Raw genomic sequence first — 20,578 nt, 5'->3', positions numbered from 1 at the left:
CCTTGCCAGCAGATAGCTGTTCCTGACCCAGTCGAGGTTCCAAGAGCTGGCCGTGAGCTTGGACTGTGAAGAGTGGAGAGGATAGACACACCACCCATATGGGAAATATCCTGTTTCCTCCCTTTATTCCCCCACCCTGTACACTGGAACAGAAATCCCACCTCCGCATCTCTCTCTGCGCTTTCCTGTTTGCCGGTTGGAGAATCATAATGGCAGAACAGGAGATCATCATTCCTTTGTGCTTCGCTTGACCTTTTGAAAGAGTTACATAAATTGGTCTGACTCTCCATTCACTCTCCCACACAGCCCTGCATTTTTTGTTATAATTACGTATCCAGTTCCCTCTTGAAAGTCACGATTGAATCTGCTTCCACCACACTTTAAGGCAAAGTTGAAGACGGATTCTTTTATCTCCTTTATCTTTGACGTTAGGCCCATCAATGGCCCTGTCCCAGCCAATGTCTTCTGACTTACTGTTCTTGCCAATATTCTTTGGTCCTGCCCCTTTGCCCTACTCTTGGATTCATTTTCTGTCAGGAATCCTTTCTGTCCCTGTAAAGCATCGTTTTCTTTTTACTGCATCAAGGTCCTGTTGAAATGCACATTGTTGATAGTAAAAGGTGGTTCCTTGTCAAAAGACAATGGGAGGTGGTGGTGTAGTGGTAATTTGCCGAACTTGCTACCCACTAACCCAGGCTAATATTCTGGGGGCTTGGATTCATGTCCCACCATGGCAGATGGTGAAATTTAGATTAATTTTAAAGCTGGTCTAATGATGATCATTGTAACCACTGTCATAAAAATCCATCTGGTTGACTAATGTCCTTCAGGGAAAGAAATCTGACATTCTTACCCAGTGTGGCCGAACTGTGACTCCAGACCCACGTAGCAATATGACCTTAACTGCCCTCTGGACAATTAGGGATGGGCAGTAAATGCTGGCCTAGCCAATGATGCCTGCGTCTCATGAGTGAATAAAAAGAAAAGAGATTGAACTAAATTACAACATTTGCTAAATTGGCCACACTACAAAAACCTTCCTTCATACTTACCTGCACTGTGCAACTTAAAGAAATCTGAGTCAACAAGAGGAAAAGAATGAGAAAGTGGGCGGCACGGTGGCACAGTGGTTAGCACTGCTGCCTCACAGCGTCAGAGACCTGGGTTCAATTCCCGCCTCAGGCAACCACACTATGTGGAGTTTGCACGTTCTCCCCGTGTCTGCGTGGGTTTCCTCCGGGTGCTCCGGTTTCCTCCCACAGTCCAAAAGATGTGCAGGGCCCACAGTCCAAAAGATGTGCAGGGTCAGGTGAATTGGCCATGCTAAATTGCCCGTAGTGTTAGGCAAGGGGTAAATGTAGGGGAATGGGTGGGCTGCGCTTCGGCGGGGCGGTGTGGACTTGTTGGGCTGAAGGGCCTGTTTCCACACTGTAAGTCTAATCTAAGTAGGAGATCCACAGCATTGAAGAGCTCATTTGTTCCATATGATGATGCTTTGTGGAAAGAAAATTGCATTTATTGTTCCATCCCTAACTGGCCTTAAGAAGGTGGCACTGAACCACTACAGTGTGCGCTAAAACGTGGATCACATGTCAAAAAGATGGTAATACATTAAAAAGAGTGAGAAACAGAAAGATCCGGTTTTGATATGACCAAGTTGGTTCTTAAAGAGTAATAAAAGTGATGAAAATGTATCATCATGGCATAGACAGAGAACACAGGGGGCTAACACCTTCAACGTATTGTCTAGCTATCACCATTGTTAACAGCTAACCTGAGAATGCAACTTTTTAAAAAAAAAAGGTTTTGTGATTTACACATGAAAGAAGTGAAACTATCACTGTATTCTAACAGATGAAAAGCTTAACAGGCAATCAATCTTTCAATGTATAATTTCAGTTACATCACACTATAAATTCTTGCTATAAATTCTGTGTTAGGATTGAGCCCTCCATTATCACCTGATGAAGGAGCGTCGCTCCGAAAGCTAGTGTGCTTCCAATTAAACCTGTTGGACTATAACCTGGTGTGGTGTGATTTTTAACTATGAAAATGTATGTAAGAGATCAATGCCATAATGTAGGCATCATATTTCAAAACGTCATATTAGTTGTGTTTGTTACAGCTACAAACTGGTCTGTGAGGAAAAGATAAACACTGCAAGTCATTAATCTGAAGCCTGAAATGTAACATTTTAATGAGTCACTCGCTTGTGGTAATTGACTGCAGTGAAACTGAGTGTAACAGGCAGCCAATCTGATAGCACCCTGTTTCAGTCCAGACCAACTTGTGCCTCCAGATTTACTTCAGCTTTGCTTCTTGGCTCGGGAGCTTAGATCCATTCCCAAACTAAGCTCCAAAGTTGCCGATAAGTCCTTTTACAGAATTGGGCAATGTGATTGTGACATTGAAAGGGCAATCCACTTCCTCTGCTGTGTCACCTCTTTCTCTTTAGATGGAGCCTGCCAGTTGAAGTCTGGCTCACTTCCTTCTCCGTGCTGTGCACCAAGTGCCCCGATGACACATACATCACAAGGAGACTCCAGAATCAAAGTGTAGCCTTTGCACAGATCGTGGATCTGAAATGGAGCAGTGCCAGTATTCCTGGGCATGGGGATGGCAACACAGCAATCAGGGTTCATGTGTGTGTGTGTCAAGTGTCAAATTTGGCTCTGGCTCCCCCAACAGTAGAATAGATTATGAGGCCAGAATTTAAACTCATCAGACCACTCAGAGGAGAGGCATTGTGGATAATGTGTGAAAGGATCAGAGGTTGAGGTATGTGTGGCTGTACCAACTGGTTCCACTGTCCAAAGGCCAAGCACTGACCCTGGGAAAGGATAGGGAGCAGAACCTCAAAGGGGAGCTGGTCTGAAGTCAGTATGGGGTGACCAATAGCAGGGCTGATCCAAGCAGGCATTCTTAGCTCATGAAGCTAGAATCCTTCAGCTATACATAGCTGGCCCTCCACCATTTAAAAAACTCACAACCACTTAAATACTTAAGGAGCCAACCCAGAATCTCAACCCTTGCCTTAGAATGGGCTGGCTCTTCATCCATGTTCCCAGCTCCCGGTTAAAGGTGGAATGGACAGGGTAAGAGGCAGGATTGTGATTTTCAAGCCTTTGACCACTCCCACTCTATCCCCCAAGCGTCAGCCGTCACTGCTTGGGAACAGAAGAGAGTGGATATTTTTTTCAGTGTGTGCAGAGCCATTCCCCAGCATTCTCAAGAGAGGGTCATGGTAAGGAATTGTCGCAGGATGAATGTGCTTGTGAGCAGCAACCAGAGAGAAATGGAAAATTGTCAGCACATAAACAAGTTGGTGCACCTGGTGTTATATTTGAGAAATTGAGAATGACTCCAACTAAGACTTGTTTCTCCCTCTAACAGCCCTCGTGTCTGAACAACCAGTTGGTGTACGTGGACTGTAAGAAAGGAACCATGGTTCAGGTGGACAGCTCCCAGAGGATGCTGAGAATGGCAGACCCAGATTCCAGACACAGTGGCTTCTACAGCATGCCAAACACAAAGCAAAACAATTTACAAGTGGACAGCTTCTATCAAACGGTGTGAGACACCTCTCTATGCAGAAAGACTTTTTCTTTACCCGCTACAAAAAAAACAAAAAAAAACCACAAAAAAAAACAGCTACAATTGTGCACTTGCTTAATGGACTGTATTGGGTTTGTGAATTCATGTACAGCTCTGAGACTTTATCAGGATGGGCTCCGTTTCACTCCTACAGTGTGCCAGAGAGAGAAAAAGAATCATTCCCGCTTTTCCTTGTGATATTTGACCAAGTGTTTTCTAGAACACTTTAGCACCAAAGTTAAAGTTACTATGGGTTTGTCTGCATGTAATATATAGCTGTAGAGAGGTGAAGGACATTATGTGGAAGAAGAATCCTTTCAGGTTGACTACCAAACAGCAACTTTCCAAGTTTGTAGACTCCTTAAGTTTTCTCGCTTTCTGTACCCATTAATGACAAAGCCTAACCCACCGAAAACTAGAGAGAAAGAGCCCTTGGCATGAACGTCCTAGAGTGTGCCACAAGTACAAACTACATAAGAGTGTCAGCATGGTCCCAGGCCTACCATAGAGACAATGTTTTCTGTACACATAGAAACTCAAAAAGATAACATGGATTTTTGTTTTTGGTTTTTGTTGCTGTTGTTTTTAAGAGCATGGCAGATGTTAAGGGTGGGTTGACTGAGGCCATCTTAAAGTATATGTGTGCTGCTTTTTAATGGCCAGTTGGTTGGCAAGGATAGCGCGAGGCTGCGGCCTAAACTTCCTTTTTTTTTGTTTTGTATGATATTAGCACTGGATCATGTAAAGATACTACCAGAGATGAGGACAACCACAACAGGCTTTTCCCTGAAAACCACCAGCCTCTCTGGTGGCTTCCTAAGAGTTTCGGAAGGTGGACAATAGAAGAAACTTTGTTGGACAAAGTTCCTGCTCGATATTGAATGAGAAAAAGAGACTGGGTTTTGTACTTACTGGTATGCAGACTAGAGACTGCTTCCGTGGTAGGAAGCTTCGTAATTATATATTACTCAAGCACCTTTTTTGAAGCTCAGAAAAAGGAGATTATGCTTTGTGAAACATTAGCATTATAGGAATATTTATGTTAATATATATTATGCTAAAACAAAAGTATTTGTACATATATATAATTTTCTATGTTTTCCTGTTTAATGTATTTATATCCTAGAGAGATTTTATCCAGTTTAAAAAAAAATTAGCTTAACAGTCATTCCATTTTAGTGCTTGATGGCTCACAGGACTCCCAAAAGGAAAGAGCATCTCATTTTACCTAAGATTTTGTGCCTTTTTGCTGACGGCTTCAGCACTGCTCTCGCTACTTCTGATTTCAGCCTCTGAAGGGCTTTAAAGATCGCAAAATGGGTCTCACAGTTATCCATAATACAGTACCAATGCTTGCCGATCTTGAATTTTTTCTCCCCCACTTAAAAGTTAGTCTTTCTTTTATCCAGCTACTATGTCGTTGATTAACTTGTACAGCTTATTGTGTTGGTCTGTTGTTTGATTCCTGTTGCAATTTAACCATAAGGATATTATGCACTGGGCAGCATTTCTTTTTTGGTTCCTATTATAAACAGTGTGCTTTGTACTTGTTTTGTCTTTTTTCTCCCCCTTCTTGCAGAAGTTTTGACAGGCAGTTTTTTTTCTCTTCCCTGAATGCACCAGGCTCTCTATTTGTAAAATACAATAACAGAAGTGGCAGAGTGAATAAAACTCAACGTCCGGTGCAGAGCTTAACTCACAGGACAAGGAGGTCCCAGTCGCAATTCCCAGGCCATGCTGAAAGCAACCCCTGTCAGCTAGGGCATCGGTAAGGGAGCCAGTGAATGGCCTCACGCCTCCCAGCTTCAGGAGGGAATGATTCGGCCAGTGTCCCTGCTCCCTCACGGCACACCTACCGGCGAGAACAGGATTGGGCTCAGTCTCATCGGAGACCAGAACACCACAGATGCTGCTGGAAGTCTGATCTAAGAACAGAAGACGCCAGACAAACTTTGCAGGGTGATGCTGGTGTTCGTGGAGAGAAACAAAAGGGTGAATTGTACTCCTCCCCCTGCGCCCCCTCCCGCAGCCCTCCCTACCATATTTGAAGGCAGGACCCAGGGGGCTGATGTGTAGGGGAGATTGTAAAATGGACAGCTGGCCTGCCCATTCATTCCGACCTGTCTCCCACGTTACAGCGATCAGGAACAGGTATCAGACAGCCAAGCCAAGCCAAGCTGCAGTTGGTGGCCAATGAAGGGCATCATTCCACATCCTCCTGTTGTCATTTTATATGTTCCTAGAGACAAGGGAACCTGTGCTTAGTACACAGCGTCTTCTCCCCATGTAGTTGGCAAACCTGGGAGAGAGGTGGGGATAGTATTTAACTAGGCTGGTAGTATATTCAAACCCTTCCACCTTAAACCTTCCAAACCTGGGTCTTAAGTGTAGGGTAAAGCTCGGGTGGCCTTGCCACTGCCTGATCTGTATGTAATTCAGAAGTCCTTCCTTAGACAAGAGAGATTGGATTTCTCACCAGTGATTTCAATGTTCACCCCCTCGCACTGCCCGTCATCTCTACTATTGCTCCCCACCACCGATCACATTCCTCTCCTACCTCTGTGTCATTTTACATCCACCTCAGTAAACCTGCAGCCTCAACAGTTCAGCCTTGGGGCCTCCGTTCACAGCTGTTTATTAAATCGTCTCCTCCCCTCTGAGTAAAATCCTCCCTCTTTTCCCTCCCTGGGATGGTGTCTGTCATCATTCCCTCAAATTCAAGAGGCACAGACTTTTACCTATTTACCCCTCATTGCGGTTTAAGCTGTTAATCACTGGATCCGACTGAACTACACAAAGTGTAATCGACCCTGTTCTTTGTCAAAACTGATCGCAGCTCCACAATTGACTGAAAACAAAATATTTACCTCCAAAGGGAACTCTGGATTATTTTCTCCATGAACCACTGACCTCTTAAGCCACTCCAAACCCACCTCTAACAAGCATAAAAGAGCTCACGGGCTCTTTTGTTGAGTTGTGTCTGCTACGTGGTCCTCCTTCTCTTGTCCACCAAGCTAAGGGAACCCCTCCCCCCCCCAACGCTCTCACCTGAAGGATGATGAAGTCTGACTCGGGTGAGTGAACAATAACTGACTGTTAGACATAACTCGATACACAAGGGATGGTAAGACAGGTCATCTTCTGGAACCCTGCACACCCAACTCCCAGTTCCTTGTGATTGCTACCGTGTAACATGCCCAGGAGTTGTTCTTAGAATAAAGGTATAGTTAACCCTTCACTTCACACTGCCCTTGTCCTGAACTCATGTCTTTCACTTTTGTTCTTTGGTTCTTGTTCAGCCATATCTGACCTCACCTTGTCCCTGAGAGCTAGCACATACTGTGTCAATCCAGTTCCTGTGAAACAGCTTCTCTACCTAACATGCACAACAGCATGTGTTGTAAGTGGTTCCCTCTCTCATCCTCGGACATCACTTCCCTGAAAAGCACGAACACCCTTGAACTACCCCCCTACCCTACTGTCCTTAATAGCTATCACCCCATCTCAAACTTCCCTTTTCTCTGAGAGGTCCCAGAATGTGTTGTCACCCTCCATCTACCACTATCCATCCCCACACCCTCCCCCCCCACCCCCCCTCCCGGCTCCATGGCGCTGAATGCTACAGGCCACTCACCAATGGGATTGTAGGACAGGCGGAGCCAGGAGAAGGTGAGCCAGCATTTTCCTACTGTCTGTCTATCCAACCCCGCTCCGAGCAAGATTACAAGGAAGAGCAGGAATGGAGGTGGGATTGAGTGTGTAGCCCATGATTGTACCAATCGAAGTCCTTAAATGGGCATTTAATGCCACATTAAAGGCCTCCCCCTCCCCTACCTTCCTCACCAGCTCTTGATGTAATGAGTGGCAGGAGAGATCTGCACCCAACATGGAGACTGGGAGATAAACCCCACACACTGCTGGCTGATAGAATTGAGGAGCCTGTGTCAAGGTGCCCTGTGTCTATCAGAGTGCGCCTTCTTCTGCACTAGCCAGTCAGACACACTACCCGCCACCCATTGCTGGGATCAGTCAGCCTGCTGGTCCAAGAGTAATCTCAGAGCCACTGGAATATTCAGATCCATCGCTGACTGTCACCTCCTGCCTTTCCTGCAGCACCCATGAGTGCTCAGCACTCCTGCTTGGCATTGCCAGTGGACAGAGATGGTTGGTCAATGCAGCAGAGCTTCGTTCCTGGAGATGGGGGTAGTGGTAAGACCTCCCTCCCTTCCCGCACACACTAATTAAAGGGCCATTGTGCAAAGAAAACATTAACACGAGGTCCAGGGAGCTCAACTCTGGCCATTATCCTCTGGCCACCTCATCCTTTGTCCCCAGAATAGCCTTCAGCTACATTACCCACACCACCTCTCTCTTCTCCCCATGACACACTTCTTGAAACCTACCTCTTTGGCCAAACCTTTAGTCACTCATTCCAATATCCCTTCCTTTCAACTATTGTCCCACTGCTTTCCTATGAGGCACCACGGGGGTACTTACATTTTACCCCCAACTTAAAGGTGCTATGCAAATGGCGGCTGTCCATTTTGGGCGAACATGATTTATTTCCTCTATTGAAGTATGTATTATGGGTAATTGTGAAGAGCTCCAGATGGCATTGAAAGGCATCACAAACATACGTTGAGGGGGAGGGAGAGAGAGAGAGAGAGAGAGAGAGAGAGACAAAATAATTGACATGGTTCCTGGTACTGAAAAGTTACTAACAAAAGAACTACTGGAATGTTTGCATTGATAAGCTGGACTTTTTTTTTGTAGTATGCCTATTCGTGGTTATAACTTACTAAATGTATTAAAAACAAAAGACAGGTCTTGGCACTTTTTGTACTAATTAGCCCTTTTTTGTGTAATACCTTTATAAAGTGCTTTCATGAGAAAACCATTTCCCAGTTTGCTTTAATGTGAAAACATTTGTACTTGTGTTTCGTAGTGGAATTCTCAAGTATTGTTGTAGATACTTGGGGTCGGAGCTTGCTGAACTTGAAGCTGAAAAAAATCTAATTTATTGTTTGACCTAATTTATTAATCTGAAGATTAATGAAAAGTTAGAACATCGCAAGATGTACAGTTTTTTTTGCGCTATTTGTACGGAAGGAAAAAGAAAGGTGATCTGGTTTAATTAAGGGTCGAGATTTTTTCCTGTCTACGTGACTGTTTCATTGTTCCCACACAGTGATGGTTATCTCTTGAAATTTGTTTTCTTTGCTGTCTCTACACCCCACCCCAACTTAGTCTCCCCTGCCATCCCATCCCTAACTCTCCCCACTTGTATATGGGAATAGAATTCTTCCTGTATGATCAAGACCAATTGTTTATTTTTTTCCCAACTAAAAGAATTATGTTGAGTTTTTTTTTAAACAGGTATTATTTCACTACTTGTTCTTATTTTTGTGATTGTGGTTGAATTTTGGAGGTGTCATAAAAAAAGAACTAACAGAATGCAGGACATATGGGGTAAGATGCTTTTTTTAAAAAAAATGAGGGGAAGAAAGATTGCTGTCCACTACGTACTGTATCCATTTCACTCTTGTACTTTGGTTACTGTTGTACTAATGTAAGATAATGCAAAATATTTCTCAAATAGATGCGTATGTGGCACTTGGAGTGCACTGCAGTTCCGCAGTTGGCTTGTTTACTTTTTTTTTAAATGTAAGGCATTTTCTTGTAAATTCGCTCTTGACAGCACAATAAACATCGTTAAACCCACTCCTCCTGTTTATAGTTGTGATCCTGACCCAGCCTAAATTTAAAGTGATCACCTCCAAAGCACATGCAGGTCATTGAGCAAAAGGTTGCACTTATCAAATAGCATTGGGCTCATCTGACATTGGACCAGACAGACAATAATACTGTAAGGGATCGTGGAGCTGAGCAAAATATCTTTTACTTTTTTTCCTTCATTACAGGACATCTGTTCTGCCTGAATTAAAATTACTGGAAGCACCAAGCGTCTGTGGAGAGAGGAACAGTCAATGGGTCAGATCCATGACCTTTAGTTAAAACCCTGTTCTGTAATATTGGGTGGATCCAAGACATGAGGCTTCTAATCTCAGTCAGAATCACAGAGAATATGTTGGAGCTGGAGGTAGTTGCTAACATGGCAGCGAAAGAGTTTTTTGGTGAAAATCTGATCAGACACAAGAGAGAGGGAGTAATGTGGAAGAGACCAATTGAAATCCCATCAGGGAAAAGAAGTGCAAACCCTTCAAGGTAGACATTCCTACAAGAATCACAGCAAACAGTTAATGTCGCAAACCGAAAATATTAACTCTGTTTCTCTCAATAAAGTGTGGTGCTGGAAAATGCACAGCAGGTCAGGCAGCATCCGAGGAGCAGGAGAGTCGACGTTACAGGTAGGACCCTTAACTCTCCTGCTCCTCAGATGCTGCCTGACCTGCTGTGCTCTTTCCAGCACCACACTTTATCAATTCTGACTCTCTAGCATTTGCAGTCCTCAATATCTCCTAACTCTGTTTCTCTTCCTGCAGATGCTGGCAGATCTGCTGAACATTTCCATGATTTTAGGTTTTTCTTTCAGATATCCATCCGCAGTACGTTGCTTTCTCGAGTCTGCCTGTTGAAATAGGCAGTGAAGACCCAGCAAGATTGCTTGCCCAACAATCCCACCTCAACCAGAAACACATTTAGTGGTCCAGAAATTCAAAGGTGTGTGAATTTGGAGGGCAAGGAAATGAAGTGTGCATTGAGTGTAGGCAAGTGACATGGAGTTTGGCTGAAGCTATGGGCAGAACAGAAGAGATTGTTACTTCCAGCAGCAACCCACCAAGGCTTCTTTGACAACACCTTCAAAACCCACAGGAGTAGCAGATGGAGGTTAAATTAAGGTGCTGTATTTTGGGAAAGCAAATCTTAGCAGGACTTAAACATTTAATGGTTAGGTTCTAGGAAGTGTTGCTGAACAAAGAGACCTTGGAGTGCAGGTTCATAGCTCCTTGAAAGTGGAGTAGCAGGTAGATAGCATAGTGAAGAAGGTGTTTGTTGCAGCTGTACAGGACATTGGTTAGGCCACTTTTGGAATATTGCGTGTGATTCTGGTCTTCCTATCAGAAGGATGTTGTGAAACTTGAAAGGGTTCAGAAAAGATTTACAAGGATGTCAGGGTTGGGGGATTTGAGCTATAGGGAGAGGTTGACAAGGCTGGGGCTGTTTTCCCTGGAGCGTCAGAGGCTGAGGGGTGACCTTATAGATGTTTATAAAGTCATGAGGGGCATGGATAGGGTAAATAGACTAGGTCTTTTCCCAGGGATGGAGGACTCCAGAACTAGAGGGCATAGGTTTAGGGTGAGAGGGGAAAGATTTAAAAGAGACCTAAGGGGCAACTTTTTCATGCAGAGGGTGGTGCGTGTGTGGAATGAGCTGCCAGAGGAAGTGATGGAGGCTGGTACAATTGCAACATTTAAAAGGCATCTGGATGTGTATATGAATAGGAAGGGTTTGGAGGGTGCTGGCAGGTGGGACTAGATCAGGTTGGGATATCTGGTTGGCATGGACAAGTTGGACCAAAGGGTCAGTGTCCATGCTGTACATCTCTATGACTATGAATCACCCATCGAGAAGGACAAGGGCAGCAGCTGCATTCGAACACCACTATCTGCAAGTTCCCCTCCAAGCCACACACTATCCTGAATTGGAAATAGATCAATGTCCTTCAACGTTGCTGGGTCAAAGTTCAGAAACTCCCTACCCAAAGGCATTGTGGGTCTACCTACACCAAATGAAGTGCAGCAGTTCTAGAAGGCAGTTTACCACCACCTTTTCCATGGCAACTTGAGATTGCTAATAAATGCTGGCCGAGCCAATGATGCACACATCCCATCAAATAACAAAACGTGCCCTAGGATCATGGTTCCTGGCACTAACCTCCCTTTCATCCTCTTTCCGCTGGTAAGAATAGGATCTCCCACCATCTGTTTACGATCCCTCAACGTGACAGCAAGGAACTAGTGAATCTGCTGTAATTGTTCCAGCCTTGTTTTCCTGAGCTACCCTCCTTTGTCGACAGCCAGAGGGCACAACTAACAGATGCCAATTGCCTTGAGGTGTTAACAGTTTTGCGCCCCATCATGCAGTCAGTACAGGTCAATGTTGCAAGTCTGGGTGATGAAGCCCGAATTGTAATGTAGTACCTGAGTGGCCTGGCATTCTGTCCGACTCACTGGTTTCCAGATTATTTAAAAATCTCATCTCTATTAAATGACTGTTCCTCTCATTCAATAGTAAACTGCACTTCAACAAAAGTATGAATATCTGTGAAGCACCTTCAAACAATTTCACAAGGTGAAACATCCTATAAGCACGTTTTCCCCAATGTGCTGCTTCTTGTATTTTGCAATGTTAGAGACATTAAGCTGAATCTTGCAGTTTTTGGCAAAGTGCAAATTGTGTTACTTTTTTTTGCAAGGATTCTCACTGTGAGTCCTGGTACCAAATTCACCACGTTAACTGTCTGCCTCACCCATATGGAGTCCCTCCTATCAATCCTTGTCCCATCTTACCACGAGTTGTTCCCAGAACTTGCCACTTTTGGGATATCCGTCGCAAGACTGATATCACTTTTGCGAAAACCATCTTTAAAAGCTGCACTGCACGGTTTCTGATATTTGCACCAGACTGAGCAAACACAGGGAAGTTGTTCCACTATGAGGGCAGGAACCTGGAAGACTTGCTGGATCGGGTGTTGTTGCCACAGGACGTTCACCATCTCAGGACCAGCAGAGGAGACCATGACACTAGACTATGTCAACTGGTCTGAGCAGGGAGACAGAAGTAGTACAAGTCGAGTATCTCTGGGGGAGGGGGCAGAGTGCAATCAGGCAGGGCAGGGATGCTGTGAGTATCCAAGCGGGTACTGAGTGAGTGAGTGCTATGATAAAGAAGTCCCTGAGTTAGCTGCATGTCTCTGATCACACAATGTCCTTACTACAGCATTACACCCAAGGTGCAGCATTGGAGTATAAGAAAAAGTATTCAAGTGGATCGGAGATGTGCCATAAGGGTCCTAGAGGCTAGCACAAGTTGGATGCCAGTGTTCATGCACATGGGTTTGTGTGATTGGTATCCATCCAGTATACCTTAAGATGATGGTGCCCAGTGTCCAAGTGATGATCTGAACTTGCCAGGTGCCCGCTCTGATTTCCATGTTGAGAGAGTTCTCAACATGTAGCTCGTTCAGAAAGTTTGGTGACATGAGCTGAGTATTATTAAGGTGAGGTTTGGCCTTCATAGAGTGCTTAACAAGCAATAATTCCCCCTTCATTGGCAACTCACTGCAGCCGAATGAGAACCTTTTTCACCACGCAGCAAACGATGCAGCAAGATGCTCCAGACATCAAGATAGACCGCATCAGATATCTCGTCCAAATCCACCACAAATTTCATCATAACCTATGTTCCTCAGATTCAGTACTTAAATTACCTAGGCTTTCAATAAAAAAAAAGACAGCTGAAGTGTTTATTAATGGTGCTGAAATAGAGAAAAGGCTGTGGTAATATCCCTACTCCTGGACCAGGACCCCCAGCTTCAACTCCCATCTGCTCCAGAGGTGTGTAATAATATCACTGAATTAGTTGATTAAAACGATAGAAATACAGAAGATTTTGAGGGATCTTGATTCTGCAGTGGTAGTGCCTCTGCATCTCTGCACCCTAAGTTCACGTCCCACACAGGTTTGTAAGAACATGACTGAACAGGTTGACTAGACAATATAAAAAAGAGCTGGGCTCTTCACCCTGGTGGGCTGTGTTTGATTTTTTTTATTTGATGGTGCATTTTCAAAATTTAAAGAAAAGGTTCTTCCCCAGTGGGGGACACGGCTTCTGGAAAAGGAAAGATGGAAATTTAAGCAAAAAGATTAGAAAAAGAAGAAATAAGGAAGATTGAAGTTGAAGGATCAGCAATTTCAGTGAACTCAAAACTCATTTTGTGAAACAACATTAGAATCCAGTTACATTCTCTCCCATCTTTTTTCCATCGAGCAGAGGTACAGAACCTTGAACTAAATGTGAGGTGATGCACTTTGGGAAGAATAACAGGAAGGCAGAGTACTGGGTCAATGGAAAGATTCTTGGTAGTGTGGATGTGCAGAGGGATCTTGGAGTCCATGTGCATAGATCCCTGAAAGTTGCCACCCAGATGGATAATACTGTTAAGAAGGCATACGGTGTGTTAGGTTTCATTTGTAGATGGATTGAGTTCTGGAACCGCAATATCATGCTGCAACTATACAAAACGCTGGTGCGGCCACACTTGGAATATTGTGTACAGTTCTGGTCATCCCATTACAGAAAGGATGTGGAAGCATTGGAAAAGATGCAGAGGAGATTTACCAGGATGTTGCCTGGTCTGGAAGGTCTTACGAGGAAAGGCTGAGAGACTTGGGTCTGTTCTCATTGGAAGGAAGAAGGCAAAGGGAGGATTTGATACAAACATACAAGATGATCAGAGGATTAGATAGGGTAGACAGTGAAAAACTTTTTCCTAGGATGATGACGTCAGCTTGTATGAGGGGGCATAACTACAAATTGAGGGGTGATAGATTTAAGACAGATGTCAGAGGCAGGTTCTTTACGCAGAGAGTGGTAAGGGTGTGGAATGCCCTCCCTGCTAATGTAGTTAACTCAGCCACATTAGGGAGATTTAAACAATCCTTAGATAAGCACATGGATGATTTGGGGATAGTGTAGGGAGGACGAGCTGAGAATAGTTCACAGGTCAGCGCAACATCAAGGGCCGAAGGACCTGTTCACCGCTGTATTGTTCTATGTTCCATTTTCTAGATGTACCAACAGATTCAAGAACAGCTTTCCTTCCACCCCACCCCCGTTATTAGACTTCTGAATGGACTTCTCAGATTTTACATTCAATATTGATGTGGCTCCCTGGGCACTCTCTCTCCAGCTGTAATATTGTATTCTTCACTCTGTTCTATTACCCTGTTGCACTTTGTATGGTATGAGCTGCCTAAACCGCACACAAAACAACACTTTTCACTGTACCTAGGTATGTGTGACAATAATAAATCAAATCAATTCAATTTAAAAAGTATTCAATAAAGGTAAAATAAGATTGCTGGAAAAACTCAGCAGGTCTGGCAGCATCTGTGGAGAAAAATCAGAGTTAACATTTCGGCTCGAGTGACCCTTCAACAAAGTAAATCCATGCTGAGCTATCTCAGCAGCTCAAAGCACATAAATCAGGGAAAAAGCTTCCATCTGGCTTTAATATATTTGATGATGCAAGGGCAGTGCTTTGAAGAATAGCATAAAGAAATTTATTCCCTACAGCCAACATGGCCTACCCTATAACATCACCGATATGATTAGTTCAGTTGGCTAGCAAGCTGGCTTACAGTGCAAAGTGATACAAATAGCATAGATTCAATTCCAGCATGAGCTGAGCTTACCACGAAGAACTTACTTTCTCAATCTCTCCCCTTGCCTGAGGTGTGGGGACCCTCAATGGCAAATACATTGTAGAGATATTCTTCTTCCTCTTTTTGCAGTTCTGGTGTGCTGCAGTGTGTTGTGGCCCTTTTGAACAGTGTCTTGATGCAACTTCTTTTGTGTGTGTTGGGGTGGTTGCTTTTGTAGTTCAGGACTTGGTCTGTGTGTGTGGCTTTCCTGTATACCTTTGTGGTGAATTCTCCGTTTGGTGTTCTCTGTACCATCACGTCTAGGAATGGGAGTTGGTTGTCCCTTTCTTCCTCTCGACTAGTTGTATCTCTTTCTAATGAGAGGACATCCCTCTGGGACAATCGTGACTTTGCCTAATAAGGAGGGTCTTGAAACTGAAGGACCATATCCCAAGGTAAGGAAGGTAGAAATGAAGAGTTCAAGATTGTGAAAGAACAAACAAAATTTTATTTGTCCTGAGCAATAAATCAGTAAGGATGGGGCATCAACATTATTGAATGCTGGTAATATGCAGGAAGTTTAGAAGGAAGGTGGGAAAATGAGAAATTATTAGAGATTGGAATCAATTTCAAAAGTGTCTTTTGAACCCATGTACTTAAAAAGTCACCAGATAAACACTTTAAGAAGCAAAATATTAAAAGAGCAGATTATTCTAATTGTTGTGGATAGTCCCAGCATGGAAATGATGGACTAAACGGTCTCCTCCTGTGACAAAGTCTGCAGCTTAGACATTGTCCTTCTGTTCCTGATCTGGGGTTGCTGAAGGTATTGGGAATAAAGTTTGCGAGAAGATTTGTAGCTCGGGTGCTCGTTGTTGTGGTTCTGTTCGCCGAGCTGGGAATTTGTGTTGCAGACGTTTCGTCCCCTGTCTAGGTGACATCCTCAGTGCTTGGAAGCCTCCTGTGAAGCACTTCTGTGATGTTTCCTCCGCCATTTATAGTGGTTCGTCTCTGCCGCTTCTGGTTGTCAGTTCCAGCTGTCCGCTGCAGTGGTCGGTATATTGGGTCCAGGTCGATGTGTTTGTTGATAGAATCAGTGGATGAGTTCCATGCCTCTAGGAATTCCCTGGCTGTTCTCTGTTTGGCTTGTCCTACAATAGTAGTGTTGTCCCAGTTGAACTCATGTTGCTTGTCATCCGCGTGTAGCTACGAAGGATAGCTGGTCGTGTCGTTTCATGGCTAGTTGGTGTTAATGGATACGGATCGTTAGCTGTCTTCCTGTTTGTCCTATGTAGTGTTTTGAATAGTCCTTGTATGGACTATGTACACTATGTTAGTTTTGCTCATGCTGGGTATCGGGTCCTTTGTCCTGGTGAGATGTTGTCTGAGAGTGGCTGTTGGTTTGTGTGCTGTTATGAGTCCTAGTGGTCGTAGGAGTCTGGTTGTCAGTTCAGAAATGTTCTTGATGTTTGGTAACGTGGCTAGTCCTTTGGGTTGTGGCATGTCCTCATTCCGCTGTCTTTCCCTTAGGCATCTGTTGATGAAATTGCGGGGGTATCTGTTTTTGGCGAATACATTGTAGAGATATTCTTCTTCCTCTTTTTGCAGTTCTGGTGTGCTGCAGTGTGTCGTGGCCCTTTTGAACAGTGTCTTGATGCAACTTCTTTTGTGTGTGTTGGGGTGGTTGCTTTTGTAGTTCAGGACTTGGTCTTTGTGTGTGGCTTTCCTGTATACCTTTGTGGTGAATTCTCCGTTCGGTGTTCTCTGTACCATCACGTCTAGTAATGGGAGTTGGTTGTCCTTTTCTTCCTCTCTAGTGAATCGGATTCCTGTGAGTGTGGCGTTGATGATCCAGTGTGTGTTCTCTATTTCTGTGTTTTTAATGATTACAAAGGTGTCATCCACATATCTGACCCAGAGTTTGGGTTGAATTTGCTGTAAGACTGTTTCTTCTAATCGTTGCATTACAGCTTCTGCTATGAGTCCAGAGATGGGTGAGCCCATGGGTGTGCTGTTGATTTGTTCATATATTTGGTTGTTGAATGTGAAGTGTGTTGTGAGGCACAGGCCCAGTAGTTTGAGAATGCCGTCTTTGTTGATAGGTTCCCCGTCTTGTTGTCTGTTCTGTATGTCCAGCAGGTTGGCTATTGTTTCTCTGGCTAGGGTTTTGTCAGTAGAGGTGAATAGTGCCGTTACATTGAATGAGACCATAGTTTCTTCCTTGTCTATATGTATATTTCTGATGATGTCCAAGAATTCCTGTGATGATTGTATAGAGTATCTGGATCCACTGATCAGTTTCTGCTGTAGTTCTTTCTCCAGTTTGTGTGATGGTGTCCCTGGTAGTGATACTATGGGTCTGAGTGGGATGTCTGGTTTGTGCACTTTAGGTAGTCCATAGAATCTGGGGGTGTTGCTGCTTTCAGGTTTCATTCTCTGTAGGTCAAACCTGGTTATCTGTCCGTTTGTTTGGAGGTTCCTCAGTGTGTTGTTTATCCTATCGGTGAACTGTGGGGTGGGGTCAAACTCCCTCTTTTGGTAAGTGTTGGTATCTGCAAGTAGTTGTTGTGCTTTTTGGATTACTCTGCTTTGTCCAGGATGACCGTCATTCTGCCTTTGTCTGCTGGTAGTATGATCATATTCTTATCTATGTTTTTAGTGCTTCCCTCTCCTTGGTGTTGAGGTTGTGTGTTTGTCTTTTCCTTGTTATCAGGGGTACGATACTTTGTCTCACTGTTTGTTGAGTCTCTTCTTTCAGTCCATTCTAGTGTGCATTCTAGTGCTGCTAGGAAGTCTGCTGTCTTGGCGTCCCTGTGGTTATAGTTGAGTCCCTTGGCCAGTATTGTTCCTTCCTTGTCTGTGAGCTGTCTGTGGGAGAGGTTTCCAACCCAGGTATGTGTTGTGGTGTCCTCTCTGTTGTATGTTAGTTTGGTCATTTTTTCTTTTAGTGCCGTTTTTTTGCAGTGTGTGGTCCTGTTCTGTCCTATGGGAATACTTTCCCATGTACTACACTGCCTCATATTGCTGTTTTTTTTTAAACTGGTGTAGTTGTCAGAATGGCATACTGCCATTCACATATCTGACAGAATACTGAAGAATCAAAATGTATTTACAGCTAGAGGAGCAGTTAACTGGCTTAATAAAATGTGGTAGCTTGTAAATTTGAACAAAATGGAGCAAGCTAAGATTTACTTCTCAAATTTTGTGGAAAATGGAGATGGGAAAAGTGTATATGACCCACTTTGCCTTGTGCATGTTCATTGACCATTGACCATAGAACATTACAGCGCAGTACAGGCCCTTCAGCCCTCAATGTTGCGCCATCCTGTGAAACCAATCTGAAGCCCATCTAGCCTACACTATTCCATTCTTGTCCATATGCCTATCCAATGACCATCTAAATATCCTTATATTTGGCAAGTCTACAACTGTTGCAGGCAGTGCATTCCATGCCCCTACTACTCTGAGTAAAGAAACTACCTGTGACATATGTCCGATTTAGTGAGTTTTGAGAAGACTTGTAGCTCAGATTGAGGTTCTGGATGTAGGTTTGCTCGCTGAGTTGGAAAGTTTGTTTTCAGATGTTTCATCACCATATTAGGTAACATCATCAATGAGCATCCGGATGAAGCACTGGTGGCATTGCCCGCTTTCTATTTATGTGTTTAGGTTTCCTTGGGTTGGTGATGTCATTTCCAATGGTGGTGTCATTTCCTGTTCTATTTCTCAGGGGGTGGTAAATGGGATCCAAGTCAATGTGTTTGTTGATAGAGTTCCAGTTAGAATGCCATGCGTCTAGGAATTCTTGTGTGTGGTTCTGTTTGGCTTGTCCGAGGATGGATGTGTTGTCCCTGTCAAAGTGGTGTCCTTCCTCATCTGTATGCAAGGATACTAGAGAGAGTAGGTCATGTCTTTTTGTGGCTAGTTGGTGTTCACGTATCCTGATGGCTAGTTTTCTGCCTGTTTGTCCAGTGTTGTGTTTGTTACAGTTCTTGTAAGGTATTTTGTAAATGACATTAGTTTTGTTTGTTGTCTGTATAAGGTCTTTCAAGTTCATTAGCTGCTGTTTTAGTGTGTTGGTGGATTTGTGGGCTACCATGATGCCAAGAGGTCTGAGTAGTCTGGCAATCATTTCCGAGATGTCTTTGATGTAGGGGAGAGAGGCTAGGATTTCTGGACATGTTTTGTCTGCTCGTTGGGGTTTGCTGCTGAGAAATTGGTGTTCATTGAGTTCCCATTCCTTTTGAATACACAGGTATTGTCCTATTTCTATCACCCCTCAGTTTATAGCTATGCCCCCTTGTGCGAGCCATTACCATCCAAGAAAAAAAGGCTCTCACTGTCCACCGATCTAACCCTCTGATTATCTTATATGTCTCAATTAAGTCACCTCACAACCTCCTCTCTAACGAAAACAGCCTCAAATCCCTCAGCCTTTTCCCATAAGACCTTCCCTCCAGGCCAGACAACATCCGAGTAAATCTCTTCTGAACCCTTTCAAAGCTTCCACATCCTTCCTATAATGCGATGACCAGAACTGTACACAATACTCCAAGTGCGGCCGCACCAGAGTTTTGTTCTGCTGCAGCATGACCGCATGGTTCTGAAACTCGATCCCTCTATTAATAAAAGCTAACACAGTATATGCCTTCTTAGCAGCCCTATCAACCTGGGTGGCAACTTTGAGGGATCTATGTACATAGACGCTGAGATCTCTCTACTCATCTACACTACCAAAATCTTACCATTCTCCCAGTACTGTGCATTCCTGTTACTCCTTCCAAACCTTACACATTTCCACATTAAACTCCATTTGCCACCTCTCAGCCCAGATCTGCAGCTTATCCATGTCCCTCTGTTACCTACAACATCCTTCAGCACTATCCACAATTCAACTGACCTTAGTGTCATCCGCAAATTTACAAATCCATCCTTCTACACTCTGATCTAGGTCATTTATAAAAATAACAAACTGCAGTGGACCCTAAACAGATCCTTGCGGTACAAGACTAGTAACTGAACTCCAGGATGAACATTTCCCAACTGCATCTGTCTTCTTTCAGCTAGCCAATTTCTGATCCAAGCTGTGAACTCACCCTCAATCCCATGCCTATGTATTTTGTGTTGTAGCCTACCATGAGGAACCTAATCAAATGCCTTCCTGAAATCCATATACAGCACATCAATAGCTTTACCCTCATCCATCTGTTTGGTCACCTGCTCAAAGAACTCAATAAGGTTTGTGAGGCACGACCTACCCTTCACAAAATCGTTTTGACTATCCCTAATCAACTTATTCCTTTCTAGATGATTATAAATCCCATCTCTTATGACCTTTTCCAACACTTTACGAACAATCGAAGTAAGGCTCACAGATCTATAATTTCCAGGGTTGTCTGTACTCCCCTTGAACAAAGGAACAACATTTGCTATCCTCCAGTCTTCTGGTACTATTCCTGTAGACAAGGTTCATGATTTAAGAGGAAAGGAGGACTATCCTGTAGAAAAAGGAAGACTTGCATTTATAAAGCACCTTTCATTCATTTAAGCACTTTACAGCCAATTAAATCTTTTTGAAGTGTAGTTGCTGTTGTAAT

The 20,578-nt window shown here is 43.8% G+C and overlaps 1 protein-coding gene across 1 annotated transcript in view; it reads left to right on the top strand.

The window, feature by feature from the left end:
* crim1 (cysteine rich transmembrane BMP regulator 1 (chordin-like)) overlaps positions 1 to 9,315 on the top strand; it is a 211,218-nt gene extending 201,903 nt beyond the window's left edge. The window contains exons 17-18 of the mRNA XM_072580500.1: positions 3,394 to 3,570; positions 4,325 to 9,315. Coding sequence (XP_072436601.1) covers positions 3,394 to 3,570; positions 4,325 to 4,339 — 192 coding nt within the window. The 3' untranslated portion in view covers positions 4,340 to 9,315. The remainder of the gene's footprint in view (positions 1 to 3,393; positions 3,571 to 4,324) is intronic.
* Positions 9,316 to 20,578: the final 11,263 nt, after the last annotated feature.

The sequence above is a fragment of the Chiloscyllium punctatum genome, chromosome 11 (genome assembly GCF_047496795.1).
Source record: "Chiloscyllium punctatum isolate Juve2018m chromosome 11, sChiPun1.3, whole genome shotgun sequence".
Classification (NCBI taxonomy): domain Eukaryota; kingdom Metazoa; phylum Chordata; class Chondrichthyes; order Orectolobiformes; family Hemiscylliidae; genus Chiloscyllium; species Chiloscyllium punctatum.
The sequence above is the reverse complement of the archived record's forward strand: the minus strand, read 5'-3'. Positions and strand labels throughout refer to the sequence as shown.